The sequence below is a fragment of the Phalaenopsis equestris genome, unplaced genomic scaffold, assembly GCF_001263595.1.
Source record: "Phalaenopsis equestris unplaced genomic scaffold, ASM126359v1 Scaffold000787, whole genome shotgun sequence".
NCBI classification, from domain to species: domain Eukaryota; kingdom Viridiplantae; phylum Streptophyta; class Magnoliopsida; order Asparagales; family Orchidaceae; genus Phalaenopsis; species Phalaenopsis equestris.
Window position 1 is genome coordinate 655,918 of NW_018165227.1, and position 23,441 is coordinate 679,358.

A 23,441-nucleotide genomic window follows, 5' to 3' on the forward strand; every position below is an offset into this window, starting at 1 on the left:
ACCCCACCCCATATTTTCATTTGAGGATACTACATGCATGGCACCCGAAACATTGCTAACAATAAATCAAGCACGCTCTTTCATACATTTCTCAAATTCTCACTCAAACATCAATGATAAACATTCTGTAATTTTGAATTGAGGCAATTACGTATAGGGCACTCGAAACAATGTTTTGAACAAGTCAAGCACCCTATTTCATCCATTCTTCAAATTTCCACTAAAAAATTAGAGGTAATGATAGAAGGTTATTCCATATTTTCCATTTCATCCAGTTACATACAGGGCACCAGAAATTTTGCTATCTACAAATCAAGACCACCTTTAATCTCAAATTCTCACTCAAAAAATCAATGGAGATTAAAAAACAATTCAACCTTTTTCAATCTCATCACAAATTTCAAATCGCAAATCAGAGGAGATAAATTAAAAAGCCACAAATCACTAATATCACAAATTACTCATAGTAAACTGTAAATGGGAAAGAAAAAAATTACAAAGAGAAAGCCATTCCATCCAAAATAAGGCAATTACATGCATAGCGCCCGAAACAATGCTATGTACAAATCAAGCACCCTGTTTCATCCGTTTGTCAAATTCACACTAAATAATCAAAGGAAGAAATGATGGAAAGCCATCCTATATTTTTCATTTCATCCAGTTACATACAAGGCACTCAAAACATTGATGTCTACAATTCAAGCACACTTTCATCCATATATCAAATTCCCACTCAAAAAATCTGTGGAGATAAAAATATCATTCCACATTTTTCAATTTTATCGCAAATGTAAAATCGCAAAATCTGAGGAGATAAATCAGAAAGCTACAAACCTAAAATATCATAAACATCTCACGATAAACTGCAAATGAGGAAGCTAAAAATCACAAAAAGAAAGTCATTCCATAAAAAATGAGCACATAATTACGTAAAGAGCACAGTAACCAGAGATCGGAGGGAAGAGAGAGAGAGGAGAAAGACAACTATTAGAGAGAGGCATGCGAGAGGCTCGAGAGAAGTACGATAAAGACTCGAGAAAGAAAAAAGAGTATAGAAAAAAAAAAGAGAGAGAGAGAGAGAGAGAGAGAGAGAGAGAGAGAGAGAGGTACCTATGGTTCTCGAGATCGATCGAGAGAGGTATGTGAGGCAGAAGGCACGTGAGAGAGGGAGCTAAGGCCAGTGGGGTAATAAATTCACAAAGAAACACGGGTTGTGGGGTCAAAACTCGCGGTCCGTGTTTGACGTAAATTTATAATAATCTCTGTTGCACTGCGATTTCCAAATGGCTTTATCAGTGTTTTCAAAATGTGTCGCACCGAATGAGCTTCTTCAAACGGGCCCTTAACATACTAAACTAGCATCTTAATGTTAGTAAAATACGTCATTGCATTTAAAAGTGAAGGTTAGTTAATTTAAATGGAGGATGGATGAAGACATACTTTAGAGTATACTAGCAAAGGTAAGTATTTGTGTTATGTGCTTTTTATTTAGAATTTTAAATTAATTTATAATTAACGCTTAAATATAATTTTAAAATAAATTCGAAATATTCTTCAAAAAACTTTGAAAATATTCTTTTAGTTCAATATTGATTAAAGAAACATCGCATAAAAACTTAGGATTTCTTTGGGTTAATCTGTATTTTTTTTTTATTTTGATATTTATTAAAAATTTAAATTAACTTTAATTAAGCTAAATATTAAAATTATGAAAATTATAAGAAAAACAAGGTTGACAAAATGTTCCCATAAAATTTTGAGGTTATTTGAATTTAATTTTCTTTTTTTTTTGTAAATTTTCTAACATTTGTATATTTAAAAATTAATACAATAATTGAATAAATTTGAAAGATTTTGAAAATTCACAAAAGTGCTCGGAAACCTTATGTGGCAATGTGGTTAGTGCATTCTTTTGTGCATATTTGGTTCATGTTCAAATCCCACTCTTTACATCTATTTTTCTCAATTTAATTTTAACAAGCCAATTTCGAGCCGAACACGAGCCGAACATGAACATGAATATTTAAATCGAGTCAAACACGAACACACTATTCACGAGCCGATTTAAAACACAAGCTATATCAAATGAGCCGAACATGAGCCACATGAGCCAAATCCTCGCTCAAGCTCGGCTCATTTACAGCCCTACTCGGAATATCCCTGTCTTCTTTCATAATTTTCTCAAAAGTGCTCAAGCTCGGCTCATTTACAGCCCTACTCGGAATCCTGTCTTCTTTCATAGTTTTCTCAAAAGCATTTATATTATATATTATTATTATTTCTATATTTTTTAATTTCATTTCGGTTAAAAAAAGTTGGGTTGTTAACAAATACTTATATACAGACCACCGAAACATTGCTATTTACAAATCTAGCACCCTCTTTAATCCATTTTTCAAATTCTCATTCAAAATATCAAAATTCATGATAAAACCCCAACCCATATTTTGTAGATAGCAATGTTTCGCGTGCTAAGTATATAACTATCCCAAAAAAAACTTATAAATTTGTTTAATTAGTATAATTGTTATAAATTTTCCTAAGCTTAATTGAGATTAGGTGAATTAATTAATTTTTCAAGTTCTTTTTAGTAAGGCTCACACTTACTAACTTTGAAGCTATTAAAAAGACCTAGATTAATTTTTTTGGAAATTATAAATCTAATTTGTATTCTATAAGCCTTTTTTAATATTTTAATTTATTTATTTTTAATATTTAACTTATTGATTAAACTTGTTGGGAAAATTAGGGAAATTACCAAAGGGCTTAAAGTAGCCCTCCAATCTCCTATTTTACTTGTGAATTTTTAGACAATTTTTTCAGTTTTTTATTGAGTTTGTTTGATTAATTTATATTACTATTTAATTAAATAACTTTAACTAAATTTTGATTTTATTGAATCCAAAAGCTTTTAGAGAATTGCTATAGGAATTTAATTTAAATATTTTTTTTTTATTTACAAAATGCTATGAAGATTTTATAATTTAAAGATTAATTAATTATATAGCTTAAGTCATGCTTGATCTAATTGTTTTAGCCTAGCAATGAATAGTTCTTGCTTGATCATAGATAATTTGAAGCTAAGTCAAATATGAACACATACATGAAGCCTTGCTTTGAACTTATTCTTTGCCTCACCAACCTAATTTAGTATCTTCCTTTTTAGCATCCATCAAGATACATACTTTTAACGCGTACACATTAGTAAAACTAGAGTTCTATGTGAGAGTAGCGAAAGTGCTTTCTCCCAATTTAGGAGGGCAAAACTTCAACAATATACATATTTACTTTGTGCATTGAAATTTAATACATTGCTATCTAAGAACTCTCTTAAATCTATTCAATGTGATCTTGGTTTCATAATTGCCACAAGGTGTAAAAGGAGGTTGATTTTGATCAAGTTTGATTTATGTTTAACATGAACTTTTGTTTGAGTAGGTTTTAAAATCTTATTTTTATGTTAACTTTATTAAGGCTCTTAATGTATTTCCTCATCTTCAATGATATTAAAATTTAATAATTGAATGTCAAAAGTCATTCCTTAACTTTCTTAGAAAAAGAGATATATAAGAAGTTATTTATTTTAGAAAATAGCAATTACGAAAAGATCTCAAATTATAATATAGATTGACGCATGCAAGAAAATTTGTGGTAGTAGAGTGGCAGATTATCATCTAAGCATGATACGAAGATTCAACACATACTCAGAAGAGAGAGAACAACTAATAATGATATCAGAAGTTCTTACGTGATAAACCCGGAAAGGGAAAAACCATGGGAACTCACCTATTTGAAGAGTTTCAGTATAAAAATTAAAGTTGCAACTATTTGTCCCACAAACGAGAAAAGGTTACTTCAAGTTACAACATCGACTAACAACGACCGATATCGATTGACAGCATCCATTCGATGGTGGTTGATAGTGTTTGGTAGTGATCGACAATGGTCAGCGCTGGTTAACGACGATAATAGTGCTTGCTAATAGTCGGTGGTTGTTGATGACGGTCGATAGTGGTCGACGGCTGTCAGCAGTGGTCAATGGCGGTAGGAGTGGTGTCGGACTTCAATTTATTATCAAAGCTTCAAGTTCTTTCTCAAGCCTCAAGCTCTCATCCCTTTCATGAGAGGGGTGGGGATCTATTTATATTATTTTGGGTGCAACTAATGCAAGAATATTAACCACTTTGATTGGACGGTCCGGTGAGCTTCCTTCTATCAGAGGATGTTTGATGGACATTTGAGTGCCTTAATGATGTCAGAATTGAGAAATCTTTGGCTCGATGTATTCCTCTTGACAAGACGCTTGATCCAACTAATGGCTTTCAAGCTTTGACAATTGTTTAACCTTCTAAATATGTATGTAAAACCTCTAAGAGTAGTTTAATGACTTTATCTGAGTTTGATTTGACTCGAATTGGAATAGTTTTGATATCATTAGGTCCGTCTCATCGAACTGGTAAGTTTGACTATAAGTTTGCTTTAATTGGAGCTCTAGATTACTTTTTATCAAAATTTGAAAATTTTCTTGCTCAAAAAATTCTCTCGAGATCCGTGTCATGTCTTAAGATTTGTGTCAGATGATGAGAATTTGTTGATGGCGTTTCAGTAGCCCCACTATTTTTGCTAATTGTAAAAACATTATTTATGAGAATTGTGTTTATATGATTGAGCTATTAAAACTAAGCTCTCTCTTTCATATATTTATGATAATTTCTCTATTAATCGGTTAAGATTTTTTAATAGTGAAGGGAGTGTAAATAACTTTGATATTGCTGAAAATAGACGTTTATGGGTTAAATGGAGCTATGAGGTTCATTCTTTTATTGCTTTAGAAGTCAAATCTCAATATATTCATTGTTTTATTACTTTCTATTCTACTTTTAATTTTTTTATACCTCTCATTTATGTTGGTAATATTATCTTGGTTAGAAAGGATCTTTGGAATTATATTATTTATCTTGCTGCTAATATTAATGATTATTTTTTTATATTGGCGACTTAAATTTTATTCTTAGAGTCAGTGAAATGGTAGGTGGTCCTCCTCCTGTTCCTCGTAAGATAACTAATTTTATTAATTGCATTCTCTAATCTAATATTTTTGAATTACAACATACTGTTCATAAGTTTAACTAGCACAATAATCAAATTGATAATCCTGTAAGATGCCGTTTTGAGAGAGTTTTTTAATGGTTATCGTGTGGATTCATTCCTTATTCCTTTTTTAGAGTTTTGGATGACTTCATTTATTATCATTCCCTATTTTTATTTCTTTAGGGACCTCTTATATTTTGAAGCATAGATTTTTGTAAAAAAATCATTGAAATGGTTGTTGTAATTTTTTTTTATATATTTTTCATAATGCTTAGAACATTAATATTAAAGGAGATCATTTATTTTCCCTTTGCAATAAACTTAAGAATGTCAAAGAAGCTTTTAAGCATTGAAATTTGTATAACTCTAATAATCTTTTGATTACATTACAAGTTAAAAGATAAACAAAAAATTATTATGAATAATTTGGACATCATTTCTCTTCGCAAAGATTTACTTGATCAAACCTCTTTTAAACAAGAAAAACTTTATAATGCTCTTTCTTGTAGTTATAAATGGTCAAACAAAAGGGCAACGTGTGAATGATTATCCAAAGAGTAAGATGGGGTAAAGCTTTCCTATCAAAAGATTAGAATTAGGAATTTTAATCAATGATAATTATGTACAATAATAAAAATATTGAATTAATTTCTTTTTTTAAATATTTGCTTAATACTTATGTTAGTGTTACTAATTCTATTTTGATAAATTTCCTATTATTAATACAATATTTTCATTAGATTTCAAAAGCCTTAATAAAGGATTTCTCTAATGAAGAAATTAACAAGGATTATTCTATTGAGAATTACAAATCTCTTGAACATGATGATTTTTCTTTTATAATATTTAAAGATTCTTGCAACGTTATTGGTGAAGATTGTGTTAATGCTATAAAATATTTTTTTAGTTCTGGTAAGTTTCTCAATAAAATCAAACATACTGATATCATCTTAATTCCCAAGAGGTAAGATGCTCAATCTTTAAATCATATTCATCTTATCTCTCTTTGTAATACTTTTTATAAGGTTATTGTTAAGTTGTAAGCTAATAGAATAAAAATTAAACTTTCTTATATTATCAATCATATTCAAGTTGCTTTCATTAAATGGAGAGATAATGTTGATAATAATATTTTAAAAAATGAGCTTCTATGTGTTTTTAAATCAACTAATTCTACTAAGAGATTATGTTCTGAAATAAACTTACTTAAAGCTTTTGATTAAGTAAATTCAAGTTGCTTTCATTAAATAAATGTTGATAATAATATTTTAAAAAATGAGCTTCTATGTGTTTTTAAATCAACTAATTCTACTAAGAGATTATGTTCTGAAATAAACTTACTTAAAGCTTTTGATTAAATTGATTGAGATTTTCTATATGATAAAATGATCAGATTGGATTCACTTATTGACTTTATTCATTGGATTAAGGCAGGTATGACTAATAAACTTACTTAAAGCTTTTGATTAAATTGATTGATATTTTCTATATGATAAAATGATCAGATTGGATTCCCTTATTGACTTTATTCATTGGATTAAGGCATGTATGACTGCTATTTATTTCTTTGTTATTATAAATGATGAAATGAATAATTATTTTATTTCTTTTTCTAACTTGAGGCAAGATTATTCCCTTTCACCTTATTTTTTTACTATTATTCTGAATGCTCTTTCCTCCATTCTAAATATTCAGAATAATTATAGTATGTAATGTTGTTTTAATAAAGTTAATCATCTTATTTTTGCTAATATTCTAAATATATTCATTCATTCATCTAATTTAGATGTTAACTTCTTTAAGCATACTATTTGTTGTTTTAAGATTATTGATTCTATTATGTAGCAGACTTTATGTAATGTTAGTGGTATGAATATCAAACATTTAACTTGGAAATACCTTGGTATTATTATTAATTGTTCTAAGCTGAATGTGATAGATTTTCATATTATTATTGAAATGCTTCATAAATGGTTGACGGGTTGAAAGCAAAAAATTTTATTTATGACTGATCAATTTCAATTAATCAATTACACCATTTGATGTTATCGTTGTTATTAGTTATGATATATATCTTTGACTAAATATATTAGGAAAAAAAATTTCTTTCATTAGTAATCTTTTTCATAATAATGGTGATAATAAAATGACAACTATTTCTTAGAAAATAATTTTTTTACCTAATGCTCTTAGAGGTCTTAATATCATTTCTTTAAATCATAATAATTTGATATGTAAAGTAAAAGTTATTTAAAGGCATTTCAACTTTAACTCTTTTTTAGCTAAATGGAATATGGATAATTCTGATATCATTTGGATCAACACTATATCTAAAAGCTCTACTTTTTTGAAAGACCTTACCAAAGTTGCTTTTAAAATGAGATGCCTTTTATTTAAAGTTATACTAAGAGCAATTTTCTTTTCTTCTTTGATCCAAGACTTAAAGGATCCTTTTTAATTGTGAAATAATGGTAATACAATTTTTATTGGTTTCCTTTACTTAAATTTATCAAAAATAAAGATGTTATTGTTAATGACTATTGTTCTTTTTCTCAGCACTGGAATATTTTGACTTGTTGTTTACTTCTTATTCATAGCATCCCTATTTTTTGATAACAACGTTAGCTAACGTTGGAATGAAAATGATTATTATAAGAACAAATTTGTATTAATTTATTAATGAAACTTTACTTATTGGAGATTGAAAAATATTAATTTGGTATAAAGGCTATTCTATTAATTTGGTTTTTCCTTCTTAAGAAGTTATTAATATTGATCTTAAATTTAGTGATATTCTTAAATCTTAAGATATTAATACTATTTCAATTTTTTTCTATACATTAATTATTTATAAACATATAATTGTTTATTATTTGAATATTCACTTTCTAATAATTTATTGAAGAACTGTAATCCTATTAGAAAATTTTTCATTATTGCTAGCAATTTTTTTTCATGTTTTTAACATGCTAAGAGTATTAGTTACAATATTCACTAGAGATTTTACATTCTAGTTGTTCAAACTATTACTTATGAGATTTGATTTGAAGGAACAATGAGATTTTTAATAATTCTAATGTCTCTCCTTGTATTTAATTCATTTTTTCTGATTATTCATTTGGAGGATGGTTTTGTTTAATTTTTAGTCATTGATGTGCCCACTTTTTTACTTTTGATCTCACCCGATTCTCTATTCTTCTTTGCATCATTTTGTTATCCTTATATTTAATGAATGCTTTGTTTACTTACACTTTGATTGGGGGTAGCCTTAATTTTGACTTTGTTCTGTTGGGTTGTTTTGAGACATTATTATGAAGCTTATTTTAGTCCTCTTGGTTGGCTGTGTATATAAAGCTTTTCATTAGTTTTGATATTTTTTTATTCCCTTTTTTTGTATATTATCTCTTTTAATAAGAATATATTTATATTTATTTTTTTTTTTTTTTGAAAAGTTTAGGATTGGTTGACCCGTGATGATGTCCGACCTTTTATTAAAATTCAACAATTCTTTTGAATATTTTTAATGTTCATTAGCTCCTGGAAGGAATTCTAATAATTGTGCAGTTAAGTTATATGTTTAGTGTCTTTTCTGTCTTTTCATTCCGTTGATTAAGTGGATTGTGGCTATTACTCTTTTTCTTTTTTATTTTGAAATTATTTAAGATAGAAATTCCTTGGCTATCTTCTTATTTTAATTTATGTTTTGCGATGAGAGAACGATTGTTGAATAGAGACGTTGATTTGGTGCTAATTGGGATGGACTAACATTTTTTATTTCTTTTTGTTCGATCTTATGGAGCTACTGTTGTTGGAATTGGAGGTTCACATTTGCTCTATAATTTATAATTATGAGAAGAACAAACTTGTTTCTCCATTGAAGATACTGATCTTCTGGACTCTTTGCATGAAATTTTTGGTGTTTAAAGCTATTGCTATTTTGATTTAGTTTTTTCTTCATTTAAATGTTAGCTTTTGTTTCACTTAGTTTGTTTATAGCTATTGCTTTGTTTTTTTTCATTTCTTCTTTGTTTGGTGTTGAGTTGTAAGAGTGTTTTTATATATTTTCTTTTTCTTTGAATAATGTTGGAGTTGACTCTTATTAAAAAAAATCCTCCACTAAATGAGAAATGACAGTCACTCACATGGTATTAAAGTCTCATTTGAGGGAGTGTAATAGTTTATAAAAATTCTTTTAAAACTCACATGAGGATAAGTGCCTTAAAAAGCTCAGTTTGATGTGCTGAACATTTCTGTTTGAGAAAGAAAATTTGCATCTTAAGTTTTTATTAAAAAGTATGTAAGAACCATAAATCTTTCGACGACAATGAATCAAACGTGGAACAATGGAAGAACCAATCGGTGGCCCTCGCATTTTAAATTTGTCTAAAATAAATATTGCAATGGAAGAAAAGGTCAAAGCATTTCACATCCAAATGTCAGATTCTCGTTTTCTCCACTTTTGCCACACCGAGATCAAGAGAAGAAGTCTTCTCTAACGTAGCCCAAGGGTCCGTTTGAAAGCGCAACACAAAATCGTTCTCTCGTCGAGAACGCTGACAATCCCACGCCTATGTTTGTTTCAGCATCATCTATGTCAGATTCTCGTTTTCTCCACTTTTGCCACACCAAGATCAAGAGAAGAAGTCATCTCTAACGTAGCCTAAGGGTCCGTTTGAAAGCGCAACACAAAATCGTTCCCTCGTCGAGAACGCTAACAATCCCACGCCTATGTTTGTTTCAGCATCATCTTCTCGAGTTCCGTTAACCACAAAATATTTTTTCTCTATTTCAGAACACGAGATAACCATCACTTCTGTCCACAGGCCACAACTTTCTGTTGTTCATAAAATAAAAATGTTCCAAGTCGGTAGTCCATCTCTTAACTTGAGTGAATGAATTTTTTAATTTTTAGAGATGATTTTATAATAGGATTCAAAAATACACATCAAATTAAATATTCAAAATACAAGATTTTAGGAGCTACAATTCTATAAAATAATTTCTTAAATTATTAAACCAACCCTAAAGTCTCGGGGACATGTAATCGTCAACGTGGTCGATTCCCAGACCTGTACGGAAACGAACTCCTTTGGCTTTATTAATACCCTCGTCCCCAAAAAAAATTACGTCGGACCACTACCTCACCAGGGCGGCGCGCTAGTCCCTCACTGCCAGTGTTTTGGTTCTCAACTTCCTGCGCTGTCTGCCATGGTACCCTCCGGCCATTCATCGTCGCCTTCGCCGCCACACGTGGTTTTGTTCGCCTTCCCCTTCGGAACGCACGTCTCGCCGCCGCAGCTCCGGCTGCGATCTTATCTTTCGTGAGCACAGCTGAAACCCTCGAAATCCTCCCGCGAAACACCGGAAATCTTCGGCTGTTACCATTCGCGGAGGAGATCCGGGATGGTGGATCCTCTGCTGGAATTGAGGAGGTGATCGGAAAGTTCTTGGAGTCGGCTCCCGGGAAAATACGTGCTGCCGTGAAGGCCGCCGCTGCAGATGCTGGCGGGATACCGGTGAGCTGCGTGGTGAGCGATTCGTTTTTGTGGATGGCGGATTTTGTGGCAGAAGAGATCGGGGTGCCGTGGGTTGCTGTTTTTACAGGGTTTCCGTTGGCGTTGTTAGCACACATTCACGCAGATGATTTGCGCAGCCATTTCGAATGTGAAGATAAAGGTAATCAACGATGTTTGATATATAGAAATTTACTCTAGATTGATTATGGTGATATCACTTGTGTTGAAGATGCCTTGAGCCGTCTTTTCATGCTTGGAGTAGGGAGTATGTTCTAGTGTGGGCATGACTCCATATGCCCCCAATTATAAATTTATCTATGCTCGCAAGCACCATCCTGCTTGTCTAGCTTAACATATGCCTTGCCAAATGGTGATCTCATGAGAATGAAGGCATCAGCCTGCGTGAAGCTAGATGAATTCACCTGTAAATTGTTTTTCTCATTAAGTGTTGTTTAGTCTGATTCTAGATTTGTTTGCTCTGATGCATACTATTCCTGTCCTGATCAGATAGGTCGAACTTCTACGGACTAGTCGAACTGGCTCATGCTCGTATGGGCTCTACATCAATTAGATTGAGCTACATGGAGACTAATTCATGGTTTGGTCTTTGTCTCGAATATATATTTGAATTTTTGAGATTTGGTTCAGGGTTCTTTTGTTAAAAAGGAAATATAGGAGATGCCTATGGGTTTATTTGTTAAACATTGTAATGCTCTATATAAGCATTTGTCATGAATGAATATAGTAAGTTTTTTTGGAGCAATTTTTTCCTTTTGGTATCAAAGCCCCACGCGATCTAACTCTAGCTGGCAAAGTTGGCTTACGCTCGGACAAAGCAGAAGCCCTCGCACAATCCTTTATGCATCACATGGGATCTAGCTCGTCGAAGCCCTCACCGTTCTACCCTGTACGCCCGTGGCCAAAGAGCTGAAGCCCTCGCCGTTCTTCCCTATGCCTGCACGACCCAAGAACCGACTCTCCCTCCACCAGACTGCTGTTACTCCCTCCACCTTACCGCTGCTCTTGCACTAGCAGGTTGTTGCTCCCGTCTCCACCCCTCTACTTTCCTCTCACTTGGTCGCCGCTCGCTCTCTCTTGGCCTTGCCTCTTTCGGTTTCGATCGACCACTGCATCAAGAAGATCTTGTCCGCAAGTTGATAGGGCAGGGGGATATACCCCACAAATCCTGAGGAATGGGTTGATATGAGGAGGTTCTTGATCTTGATGGTGAGTTTAGATAAAAATCAGGTTAAGAAGAGGAAGTTGAGTGTGACCTAGGCTTGAATCCTTGTGATTGAGGATGTCAGGAGACAATGATAGTGCATGAGGTAGAAGGAATGAAGCTTTTGGGGAAGATTAATTTTGAGGTTCTGAAGGTATTGGTTGGGCTCATATAGGAAGCTAGCGTCTCGACGAGTTCTGCGTGTTCATTGAATGATTATTGATATGCTGTGACTTTAATGATTTTTTTTCTTGTATTATATGGTTGTATCTGATGAAAAATAGGGGTTTTGTGTTTGCTTGCTTTAAAGATTTCCATAAGGCAACCTTGATTCAAGGTGGTGTAGTTGAGAAGGTATTGAGGTCTGTTAATGAGACAAAGTATATCAACAAGACATTTAGAAAATACTTGTTAGCCTAAGGGATACAACATCAAATCACATGCTCATACCTACTGACAGAAATAGAGTAGCATGGAGGAAGAATTGACATCTTCTAGAGATTGCCCGAAGCATGATGATCACAATGAATATTCCGAAGCATTTGTGGAGGCAAGCATTGACAGCTGGACAGTTGATCAACAAAATGCCCTCAAGAATGTTGGATTGGAAGTTGTATTGTCAAATGTTGAAAAAAGATAATAGCGAGATTCTTTCATTGAAGTATTTGATTGTGCATGTTAGTAAAGGACAATAGACTATTAGTAGAAAGTTGAATCCCAGAATTGTGAAGTGTGTTTTCGTTGGTTATTCTGTTACCTAGAAATGACATGTTTGTTGGAGCTCGATAGAGAAAAACTATTTGTGACCATAGATGTATTCTTTAGAGGATTCAAATTGTACTACACCCTTGAGGTGACCTCGCCTTTAGTGACTCCTCAAATACTTGAGGTATGAGGTAAGAGGGGGTGAGTAGTAATAGTGAAAGATTAGTACATGTGGGAGCAGCGACTTGTCCTGTGATGTGGGATGAATCGGCTGAGGAGTCAGAAAATATGAAGATTGAACATGGAGGTGGTGGGATTCAGGCTAAAGGAGAGCTGAGGAAGTATACAAGAAGGAGAAAGCATTATGAGGGAATTGTGCTTGTAGTGCCATTCGTGCAAGCTAGTCCCTTATCTCAGTCTATTCTGTCTCTTGAGACACCTAGACCATCCATCGCAGACTCAAAATTCACAGGTGATATGATTCTTGTGTCTTCTACTTTTAACCCCATAACCTTACGGAGGAACTCTCACAACATTGTAGGACTTTTTCCTAATCGTTTTGAGTGGGAACATCGCAATGCTCAGTTTCTTTCATACTTTAATATATCACCTGAACATGGAGGATTCATTACATCTTTAAACGATGTCTTTATATGTACCCAAGTGTTGACAAGTAGCTAAGGAGGATCCGAAGTGGAAAGCGGCCATGCAGGAAGAGCTTGGGGCCCTAGATAAAAACCGAACATGAGAGAGTGCCACCACCAGTGAGAAAAAGAGCATTTGGGTGCAAGTGGATCTTCATAGTGTAACAAAATCCAAAAGTGAAGGTAGAGTGTTACAAAGTACGATTGGTGACAACAGATATAGCCAGACTTTTTTTAGTTCTTTTTAAATTTGGAGTAGCCAGCTTGTCTAGTTATCATTATATATTTATCTTTTCCAAATAACCTTCTTTCTTGTGTCAGTGAGATGTTTGAGAGAAACAAGAGAGCTCGGAAGACCATAAGATAAGACAAAACTAGAAAAACAAATTAAAAAGAAACATGAAAAACTCGTGTAAAGTCATCCTCGTACGATACGTCAATAGCGTACGTCCAAATAAGATCAAATCAAGACAACTTGAAACCGTTTCTATGTAGAAGTTTCCTACATAAATAACCCATAGAACCAGTGAACCAAAATTATATATTTTGTTCTGGGGTTAAGAGGAGTCTCAAGGGAACGTCTCTTTGGTTAATTACATCTTGAGGAATACCCATGAAAACTCTCAATAATAAGAATCATGTTAAAAAAATTATGATAAGTAATGAAATAGGTGTCTCAAAGGAGAACAATTATCTCAACTAGGAACATTCAGTCACCTCCAACACTTATACCGAGCTAAACGAGAGGATGAATCCCTCAAATCCATAAATGGATGACGGCCTATCACCGAACAGAGCCAAGGAGATAATTGTGTCTACTCAACTAGAACATCTCTACGCTTCAAAGTGTACCAAGTCATAAAGGCAGATGATGAATTACTATATCCTAAACTGGCGACGGTTTATCATCAATTGGGATTGTCAAGATGATATTAAGGAAGTGTCAAAGGGAACACTTGGCTCAAAAGGGTTTTACTAAATAAAGGTAGGAAATCCTAGTCAGGTAGAGATAGTCGGGCTAGAACTCTATGGATTCATCAACACAAACTATTAAGACCCTAGTTCTACCTGGTCGTAAAGTTAGTCAACCCAATAGCCATGTCATGCAAATCGTTTTAAAATTAGTCTGAAAGACATTTAAACAAGCTACTGCTGATTTTAAAAATTTGTAATATTTTAATCCTAGATATTGATTAGTCTTAATTATTTATCATTAAGATTTTATATAAAAAGAAAATTTTATGTACTTAGATAGTTTAGATTGCATTATACGATGAGCCCAAACAAATCACATTCATAAGAAAGCAAAAATGTGAACACTCGCTGCAAAGTAATCATACATAAATAATAAAGTGACAGGTGTCTTTAGGTCGACAAGATATCCTAAAAAATAGAGAAAGACGGTCAGGATCCACATATATATATTTGGTGCTACTTTTATACAAGAATAAAGATTTAGAATTAAGAGACAGGACATGATCTTTTGCTCTTGTTTCTTGTTGCGTGGTTCCACACGTCAAGTGCCTCGGAACTTATGCCCGTACTTTATTTCTGATATACACTCATTCCTTAGACTCTAATTAAAATACATATAAAAAGGCTAAAATATGACTCGATTTGCATAGAAAAGGGTCAACACAAGTTATACACATGCAACACGATGAACCATTTTCGATGGGAGGAAAGCTAAGCAGCATCTGCACAAAATGTGTCAGCATAAATCATGACAGTTCCTCCCATTTTGGACATGACTCCTTGCAAGAAAACCGTCCTAACATGTTATTGCATATGTCTCAAACTTGGTAAACATACAAAGCATCAAACAAAATGCCCTGCTAGACACAAACCATCGATAATAGCCGAACATATAAATAATTTGAACTACACCCTACCCAATTCTAGCAAGCATCTAAAACAAGGCGTCCTAACATAAACATCTAAGTGTGTGCAGAAATTATGGCTAAGGCTACCATATGTTTGACAAGGTCGCCGTCCCCGACCCTATCCTAACGATCCAAGAATTTTAATATGCACCACTAAATGCGATTTTATACAAGCATAAGGTTTAAAAGAATTGATATTACGTACGGTCTAAACTAGAAACACATTAATTTTAATTTAAGTTTTAAACATGACTATTAATATTAAAAATATAATTTTGTAGTAATTTTAAAATATATCTCAAGGAAAGAGATGCCTAAGTGGCGTATATTTGTTCTCTTGGAATTTTAGCACAAACATAAACGTGCTACTCGCGATGTGATAATTTGCATTTCTCATCGAGATATCTTTGCAAGTAATGCTCATTAAGGTATCGCGATCAACATCATAAGGATGGCTAAGGCTGACATATGTCTTTGATGGGGTCCCCGTCCCTGACCTTATTCTAAGAATCCAAGAATTTTAATACACGCCACTAAATGCGATTTTATACAAACAAAAACTTAAAAGATTTGGTATTACATATGATCTAAATCAGAAATACATTAATTTTAAATTAAGTTTTTAAACATGACTATTAATAATAAAAAATATAATTTTTTTGGTAAATTTAAAATATATCTTAAGGAAAGAGAAGCCTAAGTGGCATATATTTGTTCTCTTGGAATTTTAGCACAAACATACATGTGCTTCTCGCGATGCGATAATTCACATTTTTCACCTAGATATCTTCGCAAGTAATGCTCATTAAGGTATCACAATCAACAATAAGTCACTCATATAACGAGGTTGATTCTCCATCAATACGGATCAGGTACTGCTCATGTAAAATGCAAGTTGACTTAGTGTGCCATGATTGCTCTATCAATGTGTAAGCGACCACAAGCAATACACTAAGAGGCCATACCCGTTGTGACTGCTCTATCGAGGTGTGAGCGATCACATCATATACCAAATGATAGTCTAGACTATCAACATGCTAAGCAAGTGCTCGTCACGAGCACATGGTGCACATGCTCACGACGAATACACAAGACATACAAGTGCAAAAAGCAAAGATGCCGCACTTATATGACACATGCAATATAGGCGCATCATATACATGACACCTAAATGGGAATTACAACTCGCCCGAGAGGCAACCCAAATACTCTTGCAAGTGATAGACACATACTATACTATGCAATACAACATACACAAATGGTATGAAGTTTGATTGTATCGGATACAGAACACCCCAAAGGGAAATTACTCCTCGCCCTAGAGGCAGTTAAACTAGCTCATGCAAGTGACAAACAAATCAATGCATGACATGCTCACATCAAATGACACATGAAAAACTATAAATGATGTCATGAATGTTAGGTAAAATGTCTTATGCTAGGTAAGAGTCGTACATCCAAATAACACACATTGAGCGCTAGAGGGTTTTAAGGGCTAGGCATGACCTATACTGAGCGACACAACGTGACATACCTATGACGTTCCTAGGTGGTGCCATAGGAAATGAGATACTCTTATTCTCTTTAAGGAGAATTGCGCACCGAGTAGGACATATATCTTTTTAAGGAGAATTGCGCACCGGGTAGGCCTTATAAGTCGGCCACCCCCTCATAAGTCATGCGAATATACGCATATGACGATGTATGTTCATGAAGTTACCGCAGGCGTAGCTGCTCAGAGAGACACCACAAATACATGCCAAGTGCTAGAAGTGCACATACGACAAAATGAAATTTTACATACAATGACTTTACAAAATTAAGCATCAAGCCAAACATATATTCATGATCAAAGAAATGGGCATTAAGCCCAATATATTTTCATGCATTTTTAGATTTCAATTGCAATCATATCAAAAATATGGATTTCATGCACCGTTTTAAAGCATCATATGCTATGCGCCACACATGAAGTGCACATGAATGAAAATGCTTACATGTAAAAATGATCCCGGTTGCTTTGATAGCAAATCAAACTTGTCCTAATGATTTTACAAGGAAATAGGCTCGGTGATGGCGAGGTGTACCACCAACAGATCGTCACACACAAAGGTTTTTTTTGTGAGGAAAACATCGTTGCCTAAATGTAAATATTGCAAGGATCTCTGTTCTCAAGGCTTAAATGGATTACCTTCTTCCCATCAAAGGAATAGAATCACCGACGCAAACACGGGATTTAATACAATCTCGTATATCTAGAATTTTTGGGTTAAAGTTGAGGGAATCACTCAAGGATCTTAGGGACACAACAAAAAGCTCTTATACCTCAAAGGGGCTTTCTCTAACATCAGCTTTGATCTATACCTATAACACAAAAATCTAAAGAGGCTTGCTAGAAAGGAAGAACAATGGATTTAGAGAGCTTTCACCATCTCGATGGCTCCTTGCTCCTCCCACATTTTTGATTTCGATTGCAATCATATCAAAAATATGGGTTTCATGCACCATTTTAAAGCATCATATGCTATTTAAAGCATCATATGCTATGCGCCACACATGAAGTGCACATGAATGAAAATGCTTACATGTAAAAATGATCCCGGTTGCTTTGATAGCAAATCAAACTTGTCCTAATGATTTTACAAGGAAATAGGCTCGGTGATGGCGAGGTGTACCACCAACAGATCGTCACACACAAAGGTTTTTTTTGTGAGGAAAACATCGTTGCCTAAATGTAAATATTGCAAGGATCTCTGTTCTCAAGGCTTAAATGGATTACCTTCTTCCCATCAAAGGAATAGAATCACCGACGCAAACACGGGATTTAATACAATCTCGTATATCTAGAATTTTTGGGTTAAAGTTGAGGGAATCACTCAAGGATCTTAGGGACACAACAAAAAGCTCTTATACCTCAAAGGGGCTTTCTCTAACATCAGCTTTGATCTATACCTATAACACAAAAATCTAAAGAGGCTTGCTAGAAAGGAAGAACAATGGATTTAGAGAGCTTTCACCATCTCGATGGCTCCTTGCTCCTCCCACATTTTTGATTTCGATTGCAATCATATCAAAAATATGGATTTCATGCACCATTTTAAAGCATCATATGCTATGCGCCACACATGAAGTGCACATGAATGAAAATGCATACATGTAAAAATGATCCCGGTTGCGCTGATAGCAAATCAAACTTGTCCTAATGATTTTACAAGGAAATAGGCTCGGTGATGGCGAGGTGTACCACCAACAGATCGTCACACACAAAGGTTTTTTTTGTGAGGAAAACATCGTTGCCTAAATGTAAATATTGCAAGGATCTCTGTTCTCAAGGCTTAAATGGATTACCTTCTTCCCATCAAAGGAATAGAATCACCGACGCAAACACGGGATTTAATACAATCTCGTATATCTAGAATTTTTGGGTTAAAGTTGAGGGAATCACTCAAGGATCTTAGGGACACAACAAAAAGCTCTTTAACCTCAAAGGGGCTTTCTCTAACATCAGCTTTGATCTATACCTATAACACAAAAATCTAAAGAGGCTTGCTAGAAAAGGAAGAACAATGGATTTGGAGAGCTTTCACCACCTCGATGGCTCCTTGCTCCTCCCACGCTATAGTGATGATGAAGCTCTCCTTTTCCAATGGAGCCCAAGATCCTACAAGGAAACCACTCACACTCTCCAAAAATTGTAGATAAGAAGAAAATATAGGAGAAGAAGATGAAGTTGTGGAAGAAGAAAATCCTTTTTTTTTTTCTTCTGAAACCTCTCCATGGAAACTCTCCAAACTTCTCCTCAAAAGAAAATGAAGGAGAAAAAGGAGAAAAAAATGTGGAAGAAGGAAAGCTCGCTAAGGGCTCTCCTCTCTCAAAGCTCTCAAGGGTTCTCCTCAAGACCAAGAAATTGAAATCTCCCTCCCCAAGGCAGCTCCACTCTCTTCAAATGATCTCTTCCTCCAAAAATGGTTGCTGCCTCCTCATTTTTCTATTGGTCCCTTACCAAAAATGGTCCATGGACCATGTAAAAGGGGGGGGGGGGGGGCTCCTTTTGAGGTGGCAGCATCTAGAGTACTCTCCATACCACTAAATGACCAAACTAGCCCCCAAGGGGCTTGGTTCAGCCAAGGGGGTTAAACCAAAACTGCAACTGATTTTGGTCTGGCACGGGTGCGCCTGACCCAAGTGGCCTACAATGGGTGCACTCTAAAATGAGCGCGGGCTCCCCCGAAAATAAACACAGGCGCACCTGAAAGTAAATGCGGGCACTTTATGTCGGTTTGGCGCGGATGCATCGGGTTTTCAGTGTTAGTTAGCCTCATGGGCGCAAGCGCACCAGAAATCATGTGCAGGTTCCCTGCCTGCTTAGATTGTTAATGTAGGCGCATTGCAAGTCTGGCACGGGTACACTAGACAAAGACTAGCCTTGCACGGGTGCGCCAGGACCTGATTGCAAGTGTGCTCGAGCATAATTCCACCCTAGTGAGTTAGGGGAGGCTCCAGTGAATGTTTACGAGCTATGTGGCACCATATAAGAGTAGAGTAAAGTCTCATAGGCTCAAACGAACGACCCAAGTGTGTGACATCTAAAAATTGACGTCAACACAGACATTTGACATTAAATATGACAAAATCTTTGCACCAATAGCGAAGATGAGCACAATGTGAACACTGGTCTCTCTGATAGTAATTGGTGGGAGGTTACACTAAATTAATGTGAAGAATGCACTTCTTCATGGTGTGTTACTAGAAAGGTGTACATCAGGATACCACCAAAATTCGGTACAAACCAGATGGTGGGTAAGGTGTGCAGGTTCAAAAAGTCACTTTATGTCTTTAAAAACTATGATGGGCAGAGATCGCTCAACTAAGTGTATGATTGTGCAAAGAATTTGTTGTGAAGGACCTTGGGCAATTCAATTACTTTCTTGGAATTGAAGTGACCCATGGACCGGAGGGGATTTGTTTTAGAGTAAGTATGTACTGGATTTCCTCACAGAAACACGCATGTTGGGATGCAAGCCTGTATTCTCTGTAATTGATCAGAAGGTCAAACTGAGTACAGAGGCATGAGAGCAATTCATCCTATTAGATACTTGAGATTAGTGGGTCATCTTATCTATCTGAGTCACACTTATCTCAACATTTCATTTGCAGTGAGCGGGGCAAGCTACTATAAGCATGATCCAAGGAAGGGCCATATGGACGCAGTGTACTAAGTTCTAAGGTACTTGAAGAGTACCAAGCAAGGGGTTGATCTTTGGGAAGAATGAACATGTAATCATTGATTGCTTTTGTGACTCTGATCGGGCAAGTTTTTCAAATGACAGGAGGTCCACATCAGGATACTTCATGTTCGTAAGAGACAACTTGGTCTCTTGGAAGAGCAAGAACAGTCAGTAGTAGCGAGGTCAACAATAGAGTCATAGTCAAGGGCCATGGCCTTAGGATTTGCTGAGATGATGTTGCTGCTAGCCTTGTTGGTAGAGCTCAAGGTGGATCAAGGAGCTCAAATGAGGTTGTGGTGTAGCAACAAGTAAGGAATCAACATTGCTAACAACTCGATGCAACACGATAGAATCAAACATGTGAAGATTTACAGGTTCTTCATCAAGGAAAAGTTGAATAACGGACTACTGAAGCTGACTCATGTAGCCACTAGGGAGCAAGTGGTTGACAACCTCACAAAAGGACTTAGCTCATTAGATTTGTCTAGGTTATGTGACAAGATGGGCTTAATGTATATTTTGTGCCCATCTTGCGATTTTTATCTAGATGCTTATCTGTTTGCTTGTGAAACATTGTAATGCTCTATAAAAGCCTATGTCATGAATGAATAGAGTATGTTTTTTGGAGCAATTATTTCTTTTGAATTTCATCACAAGAAATGTGATAACTTTGTGCATATTTTGAAAATCATGTCTGATGTTAGATGCTTTGTCTTGGAAACCAAATCTTTTTTTTTTTTCATGCATTCGTGATCACCATTGATTTATGCACATTTATTAGGTTTCATTTCTTTATTTATCATAGAAAATATGCTATATAACATGATTATAAATGCAAATTTTAATCAATAGATTACTTGTAATTAGAAATCAGCATTAATTTGAGCTATTCACTTCAGTCCCCAAATATATTAGTCACACACAACTTTGTTAAGCAGTCTAATTTTATTTTGCTATTGTTTCAGGCGCTGTGAAATTTCCATAGTTTTGTAGCTTTTTAAGCAATCATCTTTTAGGGATTTTTGATACTTAGAATCTTATCTCTTTTATATGTTTACTAACAGCTATTTCGTTTATCTAACATTTAAAGCTTACCAACCCTGCCCCTTGTAAGCATTGATATTGTTTCATTCTGCAGGAAAACAAATAGTAAACCAATTCACCTACCCACTGTGTTACTATCTCCATCTCCAAATGTAATTTCCTCATGTTATGTCTGTGTATATAGCATTATACACTCTTAGCTTTCTGGCATAGTTTTGCATGCTAATTTTATTAATTTGTTAACAAGAAAATTCTAATCTGACTGCAGTCATCCCTTTTAATACGGACACACTCCTCGACTTCATCCCCGGTCTTGCCGCCATGCGTGTTCGTGACCTCCCTGAAGGCATCATTTTCGGCGACATGAACTCTAAATTCGCAGTCAACCTCTATAGCATGGTTCATCGCCTCCCCCGTGCTGCCGCCATCGTCCTCTCCAATTTTGCTGCCCTTGAACCCAGCCTAACTTCTCACACCACTCTTAACCTAACCTTCTCCGTCGGTCCTCTCAACCTCCTCTCTATACCACCCTCCACTCCTGACAAAGAAGACTGCCTTCCATGGCTGGACTCTCATGAACCCTCTTCCGTTGTCTACATTGCCTTCGGCTCTTTCAGTACTCTGCCACTCACTGAGTTGGCTGAGTTGGCTCATGGGCTTGAAGACAGTGGTGCGCCCTTCTTATGGTCTCTCAAGGAGGAGTTTCGCTCGAGCCTTCCTGAGGGGTTTGTGGAGCGAACACGACAGAGGGGGAATATGGTGAATTGGGCGCCACAACTGTCTGTGTTGAATCACTCATCTGTGGGTGTGTTTGTAACACATTTTGGGTGGAATTCGATACTCGAGAGCATAATGGCTGACATGGTGACGGTTGGCAGGCCCATACACGCCGACCAGAATATGGTAGCCAGGGCGGTTGAGTCGATGTTGGGAGTAGGAACAAGTCTTGGTTCTGGTATCACAAGAGGGGCTTTTGTTAAGGCTATGGAAGCAGTTTTGAAAGGAGAAGAAGGGAAAAGGATGAGAAAGAGGGTGGTGGAGATAAGGGAGAGGACGGAGAAAGCTTTGTTGCCTGGTGGGAGATTCTCGGAGAACCTCCGGAGACTGGTGGAGTTAGTCTGCAGAATGTGATAACCGGAAATTGATTAGTTTTGGGGTTTGAATTTGTTGGGATTCATCTGATGTTGCCTGTTTTTGAAGAATGCAATTCTGTAGAGCCTTGAAAGGTATTGAATAACATTGGTTTGTTTGCTACATTGAATATAATGAGGATGAAGCGATATGCCTGAATCAAATTGGCCGTTGAACCATACGAAACAATGGATTTTATATGTTTTTACTACACTTTGCTATAGATATAGCACTTGAAAATGACAGTATAAAATAAAAAAAAAATGAGTTAATTTAAATAAAATGACAAAAATGACAGTATAAAATAAAAAAAAAATGAGTTAAAATATCTTAAACCAATCACAGGTGTCGCATGAGGTTCGGGGTTTCTGCTAGCTCGAGGTCACGACAGTCGAAAGCACACACGTGCATTACGGAGAGGAGGGCTACCAGGAGGGTTGTGCGGGCCAGAGCATTGGGAGAATCAGGTGGGGCTGCCAAAAATTGCTTGTTAGTCATGAACAGCTTGCGTTCAACTCATAGGCTGAATATGAATAAATATTTTATTTGAATTATAAATGAGTCAAAATATGAAATTAATATCTATTATTTATATAATAATTTATTAGATATATTTATTTCTAAGATTAAATTACTAGGCCTTGTGTCGACATGTGATTTTGGGTTTTTTATTGCATAAGAATGGTGCAGATTGGAATCTAATATAATATATCTGTTTTTCGGATTAATTTAAATGTTAATTTCGAGTCAAATATGAACAAAAATATGTAGAATTGACATGAACACAGAGCAATTTTGAACATGAGCTAATTTCAACTATAATAATTTCAAAAGAGGGGAGTATGAGCCAAGACTGTGCTCCCTAATTTACAGCCTTAGCAGTTGTGTGGTAGTTGTTTTTGGAGGGCAGTGACTTTGGGTGATATGTTTTTGAATAGGTTTCGTAAATAGCGAAGTTATCCAATGTTTTATGCGCT

General features: G+C 35.2%; 1 protein-coding gene across 1 annotated transcript; it reads left to right on the plus strand.

Annotated features, from left to right (window-relative positions):
* The first annotated feature begins 10,230 nt into the window (after positions 1 to 10,230).
* LOC110031211 (anthocyanidin 3-O-glucosyltransferase 7-like) lies at positions 10,231 to 22,641 on the plus strand. The gene is given in 3 exon segments (XM_020734303.1): positions 10,231 to 10,372; positions 10,375 to 10,767; positions 21,602 to 22,641. Coding segments are annotated over 3 exon segments (1,329 nt in total). The 5' UTR covers positions 10,231 to 10,299; the 3' UTR covers positions 22,465 to 22,641.
* Positions 22,642 to 23,441: the final 800 nt, after the last annotated feature.